The sequence below is a fragment of the Haliotis cracherodii genome, unplaced genomic scaffold (genome assembly GCF_022045235.1).
Source record: "Haliotis cracherodii isolate W230 unplaced genomic scaffold, xgHalCrac1.p SCAF_22, whole genome shotgun sequence".
In the NCBI taxonomy this organism is placed as follows: Eukaryota; Metazoa; Mollusca; class Gastropoda; order Lepetellida; family Haliotidae; genus Haliotis; species Haliotis cracherodii.
Genome location: NW_027266278.1, coordinates 2,763,356 through 2,784,025, shown reverse-complemented (window position 1 = coordinate 2,784,025; position 20,670 = coordinate 2,763,356). Strand labels below are relative to the sequence as shown.

At 40.3% G+C, this 20,670-nt stretch overlaps 1 protein-coding gene and 1 long non-coding RNA gene across 2 annotated transcripts in view; both read right to left on the bottom strand.

Annotated features, from left to right (window-relative positions):
• The window catches only part of LOC139471433 (voltage-gated potassium channel subunit beta-2-like), a 59,387-nt gene extending 58,033 nt beyond the window's left edge, over positions 1–1,354 (bottom strand). Inside the window, exon 1 of the mRNA XM_071253798.1 lies at positions 1,308–1,354. Within this exon, the coding sequence (XP_071109899.1) occupies positions 1,308–1,354 (47 nt within the window). The remainder of the gene's footprint in view (positions 1–1,307) is intronic.
• Positions 1,355–1,436: 82 nt separating this feature from the next.
• On the bottom strand, positions 1,437–7,059 carry LOC139471167 (uncharacterized). Its single transcript, XR_011653820.1, has 3 exons — positions 6,998–7,059; positions 4,328–4,416; positions 1,437–1,497 (listed from the first exon to the last, which is right to left on the bottom strand). It is a non-coding gene; the product is annotated as an uncharacterized lncRNA (long non-coding RNA).
• Positions 7,060–20,670: the final 13,611 nt, after the last annotated feature.

The following is a 20,670-nucleotide window of genomic DNA, read 5'->3' as shown; positions in this document are numbered from 1 at the left end:
GGTGAGGTGAGGTGAGGTGAGGTGAGGTGAGGTGAAATGGGGTTCAACGTCACGTCCAAGATTATTGCACTTATATAGCGACGTGCATGCACATCATGTGTGTGTGGCTGCTTGTACTGGTCCGGACTGATGCTGATTTATAGTGCTAGCTCACTGAGATACCATGCCACAGTTTAACATGTATACCCCACTCAGACACAGTATACTGACTCCGAGCCAACCAGTCCTTGTTTTCTCCCCTTAATGTCGAGCGCCAGACAGGGTAACAACAAGTATCATCTTTAAGCATGACGAGCAAACGCTTTAACCACTAAGTTACCCCACCCCATGGAGTATGAACAGTGATATGAATAATGGCCCATGCCATCTTCGTTTGTTGGTTAATGCCACACTAAGCAGTATTCCACTATATGACAAGCATGCCTTGAAATAGCCACATCTGGACCAGACAATCCAGTGATTGATATGAATAATGGCCCATGCCATCATCGTTTGTTCTTTAACGCCGCACTCAGCAGTAATCCACTATATGACAGCATCCTTTGAAACAGTCGCATCTGGACCAGACAATCCTGTGACTGATATGAATAATAGATCTTTGCAACTGGGATACAATGACCTGCATCCACCAAGTCAGCCAGCCTGACCACCCGATCCATGCTTGGCCACATGCTGTACTGCATCGTGCACCCACTGACCTCAGCCTGTGGCCTTATTTCTGATTTGTTTGTTTACGCCACACTCAGCTCCATAACTACATCCTAAAGATAATCGAGTCTGGACCAGACAAACCAGTGATTGATATTGTAAGCAGTACACATCACCAGTGTACAATGAAACAATCATCCCAGTCACCAAGCCTGCCCACCCATCCCGTGTGGTGGCCTCTTACATCAAGTCAGTAGGCCTGTACAAAGTCAGCAATAGAATAAAGACAAACAACTTGTTCAATGAATGGAGCATAACGAATGAATGCTCATAATAAAGGAAGGTGTTTTTGTGGGAAATATGGTAGTTGAATACTAAGGTTTGTTTACACTGTTCGGGCGTGGTCAGTGTGTGAAGGTATGCACTTATGATACATACAAGAATACAGGAAGCACGGGGGCCTAATTTCTTGTCACAGAAACATTTGGAAAGTGCACCAGAGGGTGGCAAATACAGGTGACAATGTCTTGGAGGCCTGCGAATGGCCAAGGTACCTGACATGGTTTCCAAATTGCGTCGTCCCTATTTCCCTATTTGACAGAATGGCAGCTACATGCAAGAAATAAAAACTGTTGAGTAAAATATACGAAGGAACTTACAGCTGTCCCTGACCAGCGATGGAGATTTGACCAGACAGAACCAGCATGTTGGTGATGCCAGGCACAAGAAACGTGTGCGTGCCGCCATGGCCAGCTGATGGAGGTTAACAAGGCCATTTGTGATCTCTCCTGTGATTGGTGCTTGCAGTTACGGTTACGGGTGATGGGTTAGACTTGCTCCAAATCTCTACTGAATGAAAATTACATAATAATGGATAATAATGCACTTGTCTACAAGGAGGCCAGTCTTTTATAGGGACAATATGTTCTTATTATTGATATATTTAAGGAATTACGATTGGAACTAATAGCCATATCCTTAAAGACTTGTGCCAGTGTAGTGGTCGGTGAAATGGAGACCATGAGCAGGGTGGATGTTCACACGTTGTGGGTTTGTGTGAAAAGTGGAAACGAGTTGAGCTATGAGGAAGAAGATCTAATTGTGGTTGATGTGAAAAATAAAGAATAATTATACAATCATTTGTTTTCACAGAAAACAAAAGACGTGAAGGTAAATGTGGGATTAATTGCTGACATCATCATTTTTCTGTCAAATGTTACTGAAATTACATCATTAACAGGACATTCATGCTGTTATCCCATCTTATGAAGGAGTGCAGTTGAGTTCATTGAGGGAAGTAATCAGTCCTCGGTAATCCCAATGTGATGTAGGTGGGTCTAAGATGTCCACCACTTTGGCAAAATCCATGAGCTTGGGTATGGTGGGGAAAAACTTAGAAACATAATCGGGTCGAACCAGGATTCAAACCCATGAACACTGGTTTCTGGCATTCATTTTAAGATTAACATATATCGTAGTCTCTTCAATAAAGTTATGTATACAGTCGAAAAAACATAATTCTATGAGGAACCACCCAAGTCTCTTAATATTTGACAATGGGATAAGTATATGATGATAGTGAGTGAGTGAGTGAATGAGTGAGTGAGGGAGGGAGGTTTAATGCTGCTTTGAACGGTATTCCAGTTACATCCCAGCAAACAGGCTGAAGGGCTGAGAATGGGATGAGTGCTATCAGATGGAGCTGAGATGGGGATGAGGGGTGGAACAGAATGGGGGGGATTGTTGTATATGATCTGGGGTCTTAACGAGAGACAAGATTATATTGAACCACCAACTTGTTTGTGTGGCTGATATTACTAGTCGGGACTAATGCCCATTTTATAGTGCTAGCCCAGTACTTGGTTTGGCTCCTTAATGCCCAACGCCAGACAGGGTAACAACAAGCACCATCCTTTACCGTCCCACCAGGGGATCGAACCACCGACCTTCCACTCTCACAGTCTTATAAACACGTGAGTGAAGTTGAACAGTGAAGTCAGCAATATCCAGCATCACCACGGCAGTAAATAAATGAGTCTGGGACATGGTATAAGGACATGGCATATGGGCAGGGCATATTGACATGGTATATAGAGAGGTATATGGACATGGCGTATGGACATGGCGTATGGACATGGAGTATTGACAGGGTATATGGACATGGTATATGGACATGGTATATGGACAGGGCATATGGACATGGTATATAGAGAGGTATATGGACATGGTATATGGGCAGGGTATTGGACATGGTATATAGAGAGGTATATGGACATGGTATATGGACAGGGTGTATGGACATGGAGTATTGACAGGGTATATGGACATGGTATATGGACATGGTATATGGACAGGGCATATTGACATGGTATATAGAGAGGTATATGGACATGGCGTATGGACAGGGTGTATGGACATGGAGTATTGACAGGGTATATGGACATGGTATATGGACAGGGTATATGGACATGTAGTAATGAAACACTTCAGATGTTGGTGTCATACTTTGTTAGGCACAACAGCACTTGTCTCTCGGACAGACACTGACCAAAATATCCGAAAGCTCCAAAGCAAGTGTACAAAACTATGGCAAATCTAGATTTCTCCTGAAAAAGAAGAGATTTTCTGGAATCCTTTGTATCACATGTTGCCATGGTTGCAAGTCAATTGAAACAAAAAACATCAATATAGACCTAAATGTCAGCAGTAGTAAGCACCCTGGGAGCTTGGCAAATTATCAAAGGTAGGGGGTGCTTATTGAAACCACAAGTTACATTTGTTGTCAGAGACATCGAGGTGCCCGAAACTTGAAAGAAATGGCATGGATTTTCCATGACTTTGGATCAAATAAAAGAGATAGCTAACCCATGCCCTATCACATACCTAACCCTAAGGATCGTATAGGGGTGCTTGATCGGAATGGGGTACCTAACCCTAAGGATCGTATAGGGGTGCTTGATCGGAATGGGGTACCTAACCCTAAGGATCGTATAGGGGTGCTTGATCGGAAAGGGGTACCTAACCCTAATGATCGTAAAGGGGTACTTGATCGGAAAGGGGTTGCTAACCCTAATGTAAAGGGGTGCTTGATCGGAAAGGGGTACCTAACCCTAATGATCGTAAAGGGGTACTTGATCGGAAAGGGGTTGCTAACCCTAATGTAAAGGGGTGCCTGATCGGAAAGGGGTGCCTAACCCTAATGATCGGAAAGGGGTGCCTAACCAATGATCGTAAAGGGATGCTTCATCGGAAAGAGTTGTAGGTAACCTAACCTACCCTAACACAACGAACTGTGAACTGAGTGCCACAATGAACAGCCTGAGACAATTAGCTCTAATTAAGCAGGACCCAGTAAACTGCATTGTTGACAATAACAGTTACTCCCTCACCATCGCTGTAATAAACACACTCACAAAAGGACCTGTCTTGTAAATCCATTTCGGGATTATCTATATTCAACCCCAAGTCTGCAGCAAAAGACAGTACAAATTCCCAAATTTGGAACACTATTACAATTTTTCTTTCCCAATTTGACTGCTGAGGGAACAAATGGAACGTTGTTTGGATTTCCATATAAATCCCTGCTATTATTAGAGCGAGGTACTTCATACCACAAATACAGTATACCTCATGAAAAATACTATTAAGTACAAGGAGACCAAAGGATAAAATCGCCTACCTTTCACAATCTTCCATAAAGAAGAAAATATCAGGGCTGTGGTAAGTTGTGTCAGGAGATTGTGTCGGCGCCCCACAGCCATCTTGGGTCTGCAACAATGTCCAACACAATAAGCACAAGTGATTCATGACCAAAACAAGTTAAAACATAATTACTCCACCACTGTTCATGCTCTGATACCTTGGTAACCAACCAAAACATCAATTTCTTGGAAAATGAGATATAAAGGTCTTAATACAGATGTCACTTTTCCTGGTTCACGATACGGGAATAGTTACAGAACTGTTACCATGGTTACAATCAAGTGGTAACACAAAGAGACTAATGTCGACAATATTATTTACTTTTACATTAGGTTTTTAGAGAAAAGTTAAAAGTAATAATCCATGATACAATGAACAGGAAGGGATTGGGAGGAAGGGATTGGGAGGGACGGGGGGGGGAGCCAGGGGGGAGAGAGACGAGGTGTGACATAGGTTGGCAGGCCTGTACAGCAGCAATGGAATAAAGACAAACAACTTGATCAATGAATGGAGCATAATTAATGCATATGTTACCCAGCTCACAATCACTCAGACTGACTGAAAACAACGAGGGAACATGGGTCAGTATCTTTGTATTCGTAAGAACATGGCTTTCAAAACTTGTATTGTCATCAAGTTTACAACTTGCCATGGTGCAACGGATATAGTATACAACTCATGGACTATTAAAGGGATAGTTTCAGTAAAGTGTCTATGTACCTACTTAGTTCCCTCTGTTATTTATAGCAACACTGGTCTAGATGACATGAACGCCTTTTACAATAGTTATTAATCAACACAATGGTTAACAGGATCAATATTAACTTTCAATAAATATCAGAACCATAAATCCTATGATTATAATATATTATCCATTATTTACAGTACAAGAAAAGTAACTATACTTCAAGCAGCATGAACTTTGAAATTAGTTTGACAGAAACTCTTCTTGAAATATGAAGTGTTTACATGGAAATATACTACAGAATAATACCCCAAAATGTACTATGATCAATTATGGATATCAAGATATTACACATGAATTATAATAAATGGATTTTGAGTGAAGAGCATAACATTTTATCATTCAAAACTGGCTCCCACAGGAGATATCGCTTGGATGAGATCAAGCGATATCTACACTGTAGATATCGCTGCAATGAAATTACATCACAATGGTTTACAGACCATTGTGACATCACTGGTTACCATGACGTCACAATCAAATGACATCACTGGTTACCATGACGTCACAATCAAATGACATCACTAATGGCTCTGCTACTGAAGCTGTTTTCAGTACTTTTTACACTGAAGACACTGCTAATTACTGTCTACAAATTGAAAAAGTTGAAAGAATGATGTTGGCAAGCCTCGGAGTTTTCCCACTTTTATGAACTCGTGTTGATATATTTGATATCAAAAGACACTCGGGTGAGATTCTCTATTTAACATTACAGTACAATTGAAGCGCCCTGCAAATCACTACTTAAACAAGACAACCAGAGTTGTCTCCCATACCCCTAGGACAGATTGATTTACCTAATGACATAGAGGGGAAAACTAACAACATGTACAACAGCCAGGGACATAGTTTATACTTTGATTCTTCAAGCTTCAATATCTACTAGATGTGTAGTGATATGGTGGAAAGTCACGTGACCTCAGTAACCCACAAACACTGTCTTTGGACAAAATACTGTTTGCATCCTACATTAACTTAGAATATATTGCCAAACAGACAGTTTATACAGGTTAGGCAACAAATATCATCATATATGCATAACTGGAGCCCTAAAACTTGGGTCTTTACTATGAAGAACCTTCCCTACCATGTCGTCTGTCAACGCCTACATACCGTGCGGGTAGCGCGAACATGAAATAATGAAATTACTCAAACTAACCATTTCCCTGTGTTTACAAATATAGTATTTTCAAATCTAGGTTACCTTATTATATTATTAGGTACATTATTACTTATATTGCAGCCTTATTGCGACCATAAGTTGTAATACAAACCAGAAAACAATGAAGGAATCTGGGTCCATATCTTTGTATTGTTAAGAACACGGCTGACAAAGCTGCATCAGCCAATGAGGTAAACGCATTTGGTCGTGAGGTGACCCTAATTAAGTTGCATGAACCTGGAAGACTGACAGAGTTGTTCCCCTTAGCCCATTGCCAAGACAAACAAATACATTTCCAACAGAAGAAAAGTACTATATACAACACATACTCATAATAAAGGGGATACGGTAGTTGAACACTTAGGTTTGTTTACACTGAAGGGCGTGATGAATGGCGCATGTTGATTAATGATAGCATAGTGCCGTTCTTATGTCGGATGAAATACGGTAATTGTTTAAACTGTTATAGGGCGTGGTCAGTGTGTGAAGGTAGGCATTGATCATACATACATACATACAAGAATACGGGAGGCACGCTGCCTGCTTCTTCGCAACGAAAACGCCTGCAATGTGCACCAGAGAGCGGCCAAAACAGGTGACATTTTCTGTGATGAAAGTTAAGAAGTTGCAAATGGCCAAAGGAAGGACAAGGTTTGGAACATGCCTCGTCCATGTTTTGACAGAATGGCCGCTCCGTGCGGGAAATAAAGACGATGAGTGAAATATATGACTGAACTTACCTTCAGATGCATGTGCATAATCGTCCACTCCGTCGATGCCGGTGCGACAAGACCGACCGAGCGAGCACGCGTGTGTGTGTGACGATGCCAGGCAGAGAGAAGTTGCGTGTGTCGCCATGGCCAGCTTGATGGAGGAAATGACGGCCTTGACATTAGTGATCTCGCTTGTGATTGGTGCTTTGCCGCTTCCTTCCGGGTGGCTTGGTGCCGGCTGTCTAAACTGCGTTTTTTGGCGGTCGGTGCAATGCCCAGATGCTCTCGGCGTAGCCGGTGGCCTTTGAGTGGCTTGGTACCGGCTGTCTAAACTGCGTTTTTTGGCGGTCGGTGCAGTGGCCAGATGCTCTCGGCGTAGCCGGTGTAGTCACGTGGTGGATTGGTGCGAAAAGTGGAAAGAAGTAGACAAAAATGGATCTACATGTACGATGAATAAAAGATATTTCCTATGTTGGGAAAACTAAAGTATGATTATGCAATAATTTGTTTTACAGACAACCGAAGATGTGAAGTTAAAGTAATGAAGAGTATAAAAACCCGCAGACGAGGTGTAAAATAAATTGTGACAATTGGAAAGAGAGTTAAAGCTGCATTCTACCATGAATTTAGAATTTACACGATTCTGATTGGTCAATCAGAGGCTATTAAATCACAATAAACCTCTCTGATTGAAACAGAAAGAGAGTTAAAGCTGCATTGAATAGCAAAAACCTGAAATAGCCAGAAAAGCAGGAAAGGCAAGAAATAAGTATGCCAAATCAAAATCAAAGTAGACTAAATACACTGACTTCGTTCTGAAACACTGCAAAATACTATAAAAAAAAATTCGGTTGTGGAGATTTTTTTTACAAAAATGTGAGTCGAGTCGAGTCGAGTCGAGTCGAGTCAAGCCACGTCAAGCCAAGCGAGAACATTTGTAAGTTGCATCGTGTTCGAAAGCGAAGAGGTAACCATGGGCGTAAAAACGGGGCCGAAGCGGGGTAAAAGCGGGGCCCGGGTAATCGAGCCGAAAGAAGGGAAAGGGAGAAAAGCGCTTGGTCGGGCGGTGAAAAGGAAGCGATTGGATTGGCTCGGGTTGAAGGGTGAGAGTTGAGTTTGGGGTTCATGCAATAAGTAAGAAGTCCCTTAAAAAAAGAGTTCCTTCTAGAAAGGGGGTTTGCACCCACTCAGGGTGCCCCTGGGCCAAAGCGAGCGGTGCCAAGCGACCGTGGACTGTACCTGGAGGCACAAGCACTTCCGAAAGAAGCGAAAAGTAGCCCGAAGTTGATTTCCAGACGGGTGTGAAATGTCTGGAAAACACCCTTTCTATGAATAAACGTTCGGCTATACCGCGAGATTGATGAGATTACTGGTGGCCCCATTAGCGCAGTGAAATAAACCATTCTGGCTTATGGGCGTACAGGATCGTTTGTCTGGCCATGGACTCATTTATTTGCAGGTTATAAGCTCGCAACATGCCCCGTAAAGCACCAGTGCGGGTTTTGTTCCTGGGGCCTAAAATGGAACAGCATACGTACATTGCACGTTGCATGATATCTCCAGTTTTATAAATGCGCAAAAGATGCCTTAACCACAAAGACAGATACTATTGATTCATTCGAAAACAGAAAGAACAACACTGTTCGTTGGTTATGAATAATATTTGTGGAATATTATACGTGATATTTATATAGATCTTACCGTTTCTCAGCGCACTTTTTGAACTATAAAATAAAAAATTGCGTTTTAATCGCTCTATTGATACACTAAATAACTATGAAACTCGTGACAAAAAAGTAAAGAAATGTTCCTCTGTGCTGTGCTGTGCTGTGCTGTGCTGTGCTGTGCTACAAGTAGGAGAAGCGATGGTTTGTGGATTGTAAACGCATAGGCAGACTCTAAGTTGTATAAATGTAGTGCATGACTGATTAAAGACACATTTCTCTCAGAATGTCACATTGAAACATGTTCCGCAGTCTTTCTCAGAATTTAACTTGAATTGATGTTAGAGGTGACTAGGTTGATTGGCCGTTTTGCTCTACATGTGTACAATGTTGTACAATGTTGTACAATGTTGCACAATGTTGGACATTAAGTTTCCCACCGGAAGTGGATTGCAGTCACACCGGAAGTAGGGATCAGACACACCGGAAGTGGATTGCAGGCACACCGGAAGCGGACATCAGACACCGGAAGTGGATTGGAAACACACAGGAAGTGGATTGCAAGCACACCGGAAGTGGGGATCAGACATACCGGAAGTGGATTGCAGGCACACCGGAAGCGGACATCAGACACCGGAAGTGGATTGGAAACACACAGGAAGTGGATTGCAAGCACACCGGAAGCGGACATCAGACACCGGAAGTGGATTGGAAACACACAGGAAGTGGATTGCAAGCACACCGGAAGTGAATTGCAAGCACACCGGAAGCGGGGATCAGACACACCGGAAGTGGATTGCAAGCACACCGGAAGCGGGGATCAGACACACCGGAAGTGGATTGGAAGCAAACCGGAAGCGGACATCGACCAAACCGGAAGAGGACTGGCAATCTACTTTGCATACAGTTACATCAGTCAACCAATCGGATTAAGACATTTCGATGTCAGGCAGGTCAACAATGTGAACTAGGCTGGTTTCATTGATAAATCGTAGTAACACTTCCATATATGGCACCTATTTCTTGGGAATGGTATGACGGACGGTTGACTATTTTTTTTGGGATTGGGAATGCAAGGTAGATCTAATGCTAATGCCGACCCTTGAAGCTTCGTTAGGCCTAGCTTTGATGAAATATTTCATTTGAATACACCAGTCACCCTCGAGGCTCATGCTCTCTCGATCGCCAAAACTTGCTTGACAATGTCAAACCACAACAGATAGGACTTTTAACGAGTCAAAGTATGGCATTTATCATATATATATATATATATATATATATATATATATATATATATATATATATATATATATCCAGTCCCTGTCAACTAGAGTTCGTATCGTGGCATCAATAGCAATAATCGGACCGTGGTTGTCGTTCCATTACACACAATTTCGCCGCCAGGTAGCATAATAATTGGATTAAACTGCATACTTCCGTTCGGATTTGTTGACTGGTATTTCCGGGCTGATCAGCTGATCAGGTGATAATTGGCTTTTTTAGATGGAGGGAAAAATATCCGCGTCAGTGTAAAACTTGTGTTGATTAAATAAAATAGACAAGTAAATTATGGGAGCCATGCGTTACCGCGCACTATAACCGAGATAGCACTATATTGAGGGGCGCAATAGCGAGGGAGGGAACACTGTATCTCTGATTCTCAGTTATCTGGATGTAACATTTTACTGAATTAGTATGGTCGCCTCTTACCACAAGCATGGATTTGCTGAAGACCTATTCTAACCCGGAGGTTCACGGGTCCTCGGACACAGTATACACACTGACTCCCATCAATGCCGAGCAGCAGACAGGGTAACAACAAGTACCATGTCTCTTGGTATCAGTGTGACCTACCTCTCCCTGATACAATAAATTCACGTCATCTCTCAGATTAAACGTTAGTCAACTTACAGTGCTATTTCAATTATTAGAATTGATTTGTGAGACTTTGATAGTGACTCAGTAGTTGTAAAGGTAAGTGAATCGTTCACAACAAAGTTTAGCTTAATATTGTAGATACATTATTACTTTGTCAGGCTTTCAGCTGTGTGCAATCTGCAGCCTACATCCTACATACCAACTGGATGAGCCTTGTAAAGTTGGTGGTTGAAACTGACATGACACATTGGGGGATACACTGGACAGGAAACTTTGCAATATACACACATGTTGTCTGTACATAATACAACCAATGAGGGAACGTGGATCAAATACTCATGCATGTCCCCATGCGCTCCCTATAAAATTATGGGACTTTATTTTGTAAAATCGTTTCAAGCTCTCTAATCCATATCTTCTACCATACTCCAGCACAAGCCTGTTTCATCATGCTTTCAAATCACAAAATCTGATACTGGTCACTGACCAGTTCTCGCCATTTTGTTCATGTTATTTCTGACATATTCCCTGTACAAAGTTGGCTGTACCAATGAGCAAATGTGCTTATTTCTGTCCGTGAAATAACATTCCTTATAACGCTACCATCGGGAATCAAAACAATGGAAATAGTCGACCTACTGCACCAGTTATCGCCATTGTCTTAACAGCACGTGTCATGTGATCATGCGCAGTTATACAAATTACATTTTTTAGTATCGCTGGTATCGCATTTAATATTTTTAATTTAATATTTTTGATTCATCAAAATGAATAAGAAATGCCGTTATCAACGTGTCGTCTGCAAACTGACAAAGACCAATATTCCCCAAATTCGATCTACACATTCTTATGCTTATTATGGATTTCGTGACATATAGAGGCTATGCATTTTGGGAAATATAGCTCAAATTAGGTTTCAGAATTGTATTTTGGGGATGAAATGACAGACAGACAGACAGACAGACAGACAGACAGACAGACAGACAGATAGATAGATAGATAGATAGATAGATAGATAGATAGATAGATAGAAAGCAATGACAGAGCCGAAAGTGCATCATCCTGTTGTTTGATTTATATTTTTGCGTGAATTAGTCATGTGACACCGCCCGCGTGTCGTTTGTAAAGTTGTATTTGAGCAAGGGGATTATCATGTATTATTTTAAAACATTTTCTCACAAGATCCGATTTGTTCATCATTTTCTAACAAAATATTTCTCTCTTCTAATAAATGCGAGGAAATGTAACATGAGATGCATGCGCCCCAAAATCGGAGCTGGCCATAATGGGTCCTCCATGATAACTAGTCGCTAGCCAGTCAGTATAGATTTTGTAAATTCTTTTGAACTTAAAATATAAGTAAGGTGAAATGAAATATTTAAACTCTGGTCAAATATATGTCAAATACGTAATACCTACAAATCACATTTTTTGTAAATTTATATTGAATTAGGTCCAGTATAACTTACAGATGTTTGCATTCACGATTACCTCAATCATAAAGTTTTCGTTTTGACGGATCAGCAAGATTAAACCATCCAGTATCTGCAATTCGTTTGGTCAAAAGTTTGACAAGCGCGGGTCTTTTGTCTTCCTATATCAGCTTGGTAGATCTCACAGGAAGAATACATCATTTCACATCGACCCAATCACAAGGAACTATACCAGTAAGGTCGTGGACAATTGTTTTCAGGTGTGTTTGGGTAACAATTCAATTGCTTTACATGATACATATATAATGTAATTCAATTTTAACGGAAAAAAATGACAATGTGGCAATTCGCCAGTGAGCAGAATTGGACGCCATTATCAATGAGTTGTGAAAACAAGATGTCTAGTTAGGAGACAAACCTAATGTGTTTTGAAATTTGATGTTGTCCCACTGCTGGAGTAGATAGATTCCTCTTATTTTAATTTGGAAACGATCGCTTCAACAAATAAGTTTGTATTTATTTTATTGAATAAAGCAGTTTTCATGTGATATTCAATATAATGTTACTGTTATTGCTAATTCAGTACAGAACCTTGGTGTGGGGAAATCTGGATAAATATTAATATTATTTGTCGCGAACACTATTAGTCTGTTACAATGTGGACGGTTTAATATCAGTCTTTCATCATCACATCAACATTTCTATCGATCTTTTTCATATTATATGAAAAAGGCAAGTTAGCTAGACAAGATTTATCGAGATCATTGGTAATATATGTAACTGTTATTGAGATATCATTGGTAATATATGCAACTGGTAACTAGTTTTGTAGTAATGAATCATTGTATATCAGATAATAGTCTAATACAAACACGTTTTCTCCACAAGAACTTTCAAAATAATTATTTATTACTTCTAAAATGTTGTACATGCCAAACAATTAACATGTTTTAATTGTTAGGCCTGTTGTCATGTGACGATGTGATCAAATCACAATTTGATAATACAAGTATGAGTGGAATTACACGCCAGGGTGAGCGGAATTAGCAGAAACTGAGGCATTTCTAGTTACACTACCAGGTGGATTACGTGCCCTTACAAAGCTATTGTATAGATGACCTTTATGACAAGGAGTGGTGACGTTGAATAAGGATCTCGTCTTTCAAGTTCAAGTATTGTGTTCCCTTCTGCTCATAACGATTGTGTCTCACATGACGCCGAGAAGAGAGCGGAATGACCCGGATCAACTCTATAGTTCAAGAAAATCTGAAAACTTACAGCCACAATGTAAAACTATGACACCGGACCAAAATGCAAAAAAATAAAAGCCGCACTCAGCAATATTCCAATCGTGTGTAAATGATCGCATCTGGACCAGACAATCCAGTGACTGATATTTCGAGAAACGATCCACCCGGTTGAGTGTATGACAGGCTATCAACCTACTACTATAAAACATGTCCTGAATAAACTTTTAACATGCTTGATGACTAAAACACAAGAATAATACTATTTATTTTTAATGAAATAAGACTCACAAACAATAAACACGTTTATCCATTAAAAAAAAGTAAATCATTTATACATTCGATGGTGTGTGTTTTTGTAGTTAATTCAAGTTGGTGTGGTTGTTTTTCAACGCCACACTTAGTAATATTCCAGCTGTATGTCAGCCATCTGTAAGTAATCGTATCTGGATCAGACAATCCAGTGATCGACACTATGACCATTGATCCGCTTATTTGAGATACAAACGTATGCAATCAACCAAGTCACTGGGCCTGACCACCAGATCCCATAAGGCAAGCATGGGTTGCTGGGGACCAATATTCTTACCCTGAACCCCATGGGTTACCGGTAGTTTTAACACTGATATAAATCAAAATGTAACTATTCAGATAGCTTACACACACACACACACACACACACACACACACACACACACACACACACACACACACACACACACACACACACAATATCAAAACAGTTTCAAGACTTTGTTCAAATGCATACAGTGTTACACAAGTTATCAATGATTGGGTTTATCTGATATTGACACTGTCAGCCACTGTGGACCATGCCATGTTTTCACATGCCACGTGCAGGCATGGCAAGGGCGTATAGTGTTAAATTGTCTCGTTTGGTGATTTATCAAAGATGCGAAATAAAAGACACTCAATATCGGTACTACGAATATCTCCTAAGAAGCCATCATACGATCATTTGGGTAAGTATGTATACGATTCACTTATTCTCAAGGAAGAAATAGCTTTTCTCGTTATAGTGCTGTTGCGTATGCGCTGTGTACGGCTTGCTTTGAAATGGCGTAGAATTGTCTCGTTTGGTGATTTACGAAGGACGCGTAATAAAAGACAAACAATATTCGTATTTTGAATATCCCCTAAGAAGCCATCATACTATCATTGGGGTAAATATGTATACAATACACTTATTCTCAAGGAAGAAATAGCCTTTCTCGGTATAGTGCTGTTGTGTATGCGTTGTGTACGGCTTGCTTTGAAATGGCGTAGAATTGTCTCGTTTGGTGATTTACGAAGGACGCGTAATAAAAGACACACAATATTCGTATTTTGAATATCCCCTAAGAAGCCATCATACTATCATTGGGGTAAATATGTATACAATACACTTATTCTCAAGGAAGAAATAGCCTTTCTCGGTATAGTGCTGTTGTGTATGCGCTGTGTACGGCTTGCTTTGAAATGGCGTAGAATTGTCTCGTTTGGTGATTTACGAAGGACGCGTAATAAAAGACACACAATAATCGTATTTTGAATATCCCCTAAGAAGCCATCATACTATCATTGGGGTAAATATGTATACAATACACTTATTCTCAAGGAAGAAATAGCCTTTCTCGTTATAGTGCTGTTGCGTATGCGCTGTGTACGGCTTGCTTTGAAATGGCGTAGAATTGTCTCGTTTGGTGATTTACGAAGGACGCGTAATAAAAGACACACAATATTCGTATTTTGAATATCCCCTAAGAAGCCATCATACTATCATTGGGGTAAATATGTATACAATACACTTATTCTCAAGGAAGAAATAGCCTTTCTCGGTATAGTGCTGTTGCGTATGCGCTGTGTACGGCTTGCTTTGAAATGGCGTAGAATTGTCTTGTTTGGTGATTTACGAAGGACGCGTAATAAAAGACACACAATATTCGTATTTTGAATATCCCCTAAGAAGCCATCATACTATCATTGGGGTAAATATGTATACAATACACTTATTCTCAAGGAAGAAATAGCCTTTCTCGTTATAGTGCTGTTGCGTATGCGCTGTGTACGGCTTGCTTTGAAATGGCGTAGAATTGTCTCGTTTGGTGATTTACGAAGGACGCGTAATAAAAGACACACAATATTCGTATTTTGAATATCCCCTAAGAAGCCATCATACTATCATTGGGGTAAATATGCATACAATACACTTATTTTCAAGGAAGAAATAGCCTTTCTCGTTATAGTGCTGTTGCGTATGCGCTGTGTATGACTTGCTTTGAAATGACGTAGAATTGTCTTGTTTGGTGATTTACGAAGTACGCGTAATAACAGACACACAATATTCGTACTTTGAATATCTGGTTTTGGACTCGCAATTCCCTTTATTCACCACCAGATCCACACATTACATAATATTTCAAGTTTTGTAAATACGCAAAGGAATCTTAAACCACAAAGACAGATACGTTTGATAGATATTTTTTGAATATGGTATGTTATATTTATCAACCATTTCTCACCGCACTATTTTAACTAGAAATTAAAAAATGCTTTAAGTGACCTACACGATGTGCGAAATACACTTACAAAATTGTTTTCGCTATGTGTGGGAAAGTGCACTTCAATTCCCCAAATAAGTAACTAATATGAACTTCAGGTCGTAAAAAAACCCTAATTCCACAAATAACTCATTACTATGAACTTCAGGGTGTAAATATAAAGCCGAAATGAAAACGACACTTCACATGATTTGAAAATATCGTAACACTAGTGGAACATGTTCTGTGTTACAGAGAAGTACAAGGTTGTTTCTCACTCTCTGCCGTAGGAAGTCACCCCATGGCCGGCCATAAACCTGTAATAACAATTAATAGGTTACTTACAGAAAAAAAAGAGAAAATTCATCAGCCCCTGACAATGCAACATTGAAATAAATATTGTTGTGCAATCTTTCAAGTTTACAAGTTTTATTTATGGTAGAGTTGAATAAAACCCATATTGTAAGGGCTGGGAATATGGAAGGCCGTTATGCACTGGATAATGTTCGACCATGTTGAACATTATATACATGGTATCATAGCCACTGAAGCTTCACCCACTGTTAGATATTGCAGCAAGATGTTGTGTATTGAATGCAATTACAAAAAATGCCCATTTAGATTCTACTGGTGGCTTAAATGTTTGACACTCTCCAAAAGAGTGTCATCTTTTCCACGAGAGCTGTCCTGTCATTATGAGGATATGATGAGTGGGATTTGTGGAAATGGACTTCAAATGTCATGCACCGGGTGACCTGAATACAAGATGGTCTACTTATAATAAATATTCTTTTAAAACAGATATTTACAAAATGTTCAAAGTGAGATCTAGGGATCATGTACGGACTTTCCTCTTGTGAAACACAAAGTGCATTCTCCGGCCGGTAGATAATATGGCAAGTCTTCAGTTTAACGTGGGCAGCATGTCAAACGCCCATACAGTAAAGATACTGATGGAAGCGCCCCACAAATATACGAATAACCCCCATTAACTGGCTTCCATAGGCCCAAGAGCATAACACAGTCTTGTCGTAAATGTGTTCGTCAGTTAACATGGTGCTGTATAGTTCGATTTCAATTTGTTTTTCCCTTCATTGAAACTGTAATAATGACGCTATGATTAGTTTACTGAAATTGTAGATTATCAAATACACATAATAAATCTCCTCAGACACGGAAAGCATTATCATAACACGATAGGTTTCGTATTTCCAACATTCGGCAATGGATATGAGATCTTATTAATTTTAGATTTAAAAATTATTGATGTCGACTCTTCTCTCAATGATGATAGTCTATCACAAGTCTAACTTTCATTTGATATGTTATCTTTAGTGTCAGCTATGAGTAAATGCTTTATTTTTTAATGCAATGATATTGCTCTCTGCAATTGTATTTGTGTAGGCTAACAGTGATTTCTCGTTGCTGTCACATTTACTCACTCTAATGTTAATTGCATTGATCTCTAAAAGAAACTAAAGTTTATACAGTCATATGTATTAACATCTCTGCTCAGCTCAAGAACTCAACTCAGTTTTTTTAGTTACAAACATTTTATACAGGAATCAGCAAGAGTACAAGTCTGACTGGCTATAATGTTTGCAAGAGGAGACAGGATGACCTATCGCCTGGCTCAGTGCATTTGCCTCTACCCCCTCGGCATATGAACAGAGAGAGCATGTGTGTGTGTGTGTGTGTGTGTGTGTGTGTGTGTAATTTCACTGCCCATGGTGCGTGCGCCTGTCTGTCTGTCTGTCTGTCTGAGTGTTGCACAAATGTTTGCACAGTCATTCACTCAACCACAGAGTACTAGGATGGATGACCACCGTCTGTGAAGTAACTGCTTATACATGAACTCACTGATCTACCGATCCACACTCACATCACATCACATCACATCACATGACTGACTGAACTGTCGTCTACTGGGAAATGTCGCACTGGGAAATGTCGCACTGCTTGGCTGGGATAAGATTTTATTACCTCACCAATCCATATGATTGGGCAACTGATATGCACTGATCAAAAGCCGTTATTTTTGTTATTAAATCCGTGCTCCATTCGTGTCCGGGGTAGGAATACATGACGACACCCGCACGTGTCAGTTATGACAGGAAAGCTGATCATGAGTCGTTGGGCTTTCCGTCAGTAACGACCCTGATACTCTTTGTGCGAATACCGAGAGCTACGTGAAGCATGAGAATCTGCAGTAATTTGGGTCATCGACGACTTCCATGCGCCACGGACCCTCTGACAGTCAGGTCAATTCTGACGACACATCGTCTAGAGACTCCGCTTATCCTATGTCTGAGATATGTGTTGCAGACAGCAGCCCCTGCCTCTGACGTCCGTAAGACAGCTTTGACCTTGATCAAGTAACTGTCAGGCCTCAAAATGGGGAATTAGCTATTAGAAGCTAAACAGTATACAACATTTACTATAGCAATAACGGTAATGACAAATAACAGCAATATTCCAGCTATATGACGGCGGACTGTAAATAATCGAGTCTGGACCAGACAATCCATTGATTGACATCATGAGCATCGATCCACGCAGTTGGGATATGATGACATGCATCAACCAAGTCAGCGAGCCTGTCCACCTGATCCCGTTAGTCGCCTCTTACGGCAAGCATGGGTTGCTGAAGACCTATTCTACCCTGGATCTTCACGGGTCGAAACTAACGATGTAATTTTCCTAGTCATACCTAAACTTTTGAGAGGTTCCCGAAAGGAATTAACCATGCCAGATTTAGGGGGGTCGTAAGCATGCCCATGCATCAGTGGCACCGATTCAGAATAGTCACGATAGACACGTCAATAGATAGAACATAGTATGTAGTTCTAGTATATACATTTAGAATAAATCTCAAATCGGTTTTGCAATTAACAATCTGAAAATTGTTCTGGATTTTAAGGATTCATTTATTTACAGAGCGAAAAATAAAACTTTTGGAACAGTTTACGTATGAATCAATTATTTTTTAAAAGCTATGCACAGGAGCTGCAAGTAAAGCATTCTTAATAAGAAGGGGGCATGTCTGTGAAAAAAATCAAGAGATTCAATAGAGTAAATATAAAAGTAATATGTAGATGTATGTATCTGTATGAATGAATTTTAAAAAAATGAAAAATGCACACAGCTCCCTATATATGCTACATATCATTCCAAATGTAGCTGGTCTATAATGTGAACCAAAATTTAATAACTTGGATACGTATATAGAAGTACGTATATTATAATCAAAACCAGTCTGCTTGAACTTGTTTTCCTCTCCCAGCGCGATATTTGAGACGTTAAGAGACGGAACCAAGCTTTCACTAAAGCCTTCTCGACACTGGTTGGAGTACTAAGCTGGGCCCCCGTCTCTAATATCGCAAGTTGACGACGCGCATAGGGAGCCGGGAACCAGCTTATTTGGAGTACCTACAGCCGACTTGAAAACCGCTGTGACGTCAGAACTGGCGATGATGACGTCACATTCCCTGTACTTGAACACGGTGACCTTGGTCCTGAGACAGCTGACAATGACGCTTTATGCAGTCAAATTTCTGTTGAATTTGGCCAGAAAACGGGTCAACTTAATGATGACGTTTACTGTCCAATGCGTCAGTGTGTGGGGCCAGATTGGGAATTTAAGAAATGCCATAATTACACTCCTGATTGTTATGTATTAATAAGGCCAGGGATTGCTTTTTTAAAGGAGATACAGAAAGAAAAAGACTTATATTACGTTGATAAATTGTCTATAACGTCACGTGACCACCGCCATACTGGTCTGAAGATGGACCAAGAGGCTAGGCGACGGTGACGGAAGTACAAACATAGGATGAGGGTAGACGGCACCGTTTTCGCTTCTCTTCCAATTTAGATGATTGGCATGGGGTAAAAAGTACATTGTCATTGCCTTGTCTTCTATTTCAAGCACAAGCAATGTGCAGATAATGTAATCTGAAGTAATGAACATTATTTTTATCACCTAGCTGTTCATATTAGGTGGGACACCACCCATGCTTACTGATTCACCAGCGTCAACATTACCGTACACATATGAAATACAACACTACTGTGTATCTATACATCACTCTGCGACCTTCAGAACAAGCATAATTTTCCTTTTACGGCAAGAGTGCATATTTTGTGTCAACTGTTTTGTTTGATAAAACTCGGTAAGATGGAAATTAAAAATAAAAACTGAAATAAATGAAGTCTACAAAAAAACAAATTGGTTGTGACCTGAATAAGGAGGAAATGGCGTTCATGGGAGAAGTATATATATTTCTATGTACAGACACGTACAGCTACCTATTCCTGCATGTGTTTATACCAGATATTGTGAAAAAAGCAGACATGAACATTATGTCAGTGGGGGATACGCTGGGTGAGCGTGGTGGCGTGGGAAGGTGGCTTGTTGATGTTGTTGAACGCCGCACTCTAGTCGACTCTACACTCCTCATATTCAGTGACATGAGGGTGGTCTGTAAATATTCCAGTCTGGACCAGACAATCCAGTGATTGACATGATGAGTATCGATCTGGTCTGGATCTGGAGTGGCCATACTCCTCCCCTTTGTTTTATAAACGACTCTTCCCCCCACCAGAAACTAAGTAAATATATAACATGATGGTCGTTGAAGTTAAATAAACAATGGTTTACATATTGTGTTTGGGATATTTTGGTCGGACTCTCTCGGACTCTCTTTCTCTAACTGGAATTACACATTTAGCACAATACATAGATTGTATTCTTTACCCATATAATGCTCATCATCTCTTTTAAGATAGGGGCAACGCCCGTACTAGAGATTTCCGAGATTACATTCTAAATGACAAGCTTAGTCAACCCAACCCTGGAATAACAGAGAATGCACTTCGTAGAACCCTGCTTTTAGCAACATTCCAGCAATATCATTGATCATCAGGGGGGCTGCAGAA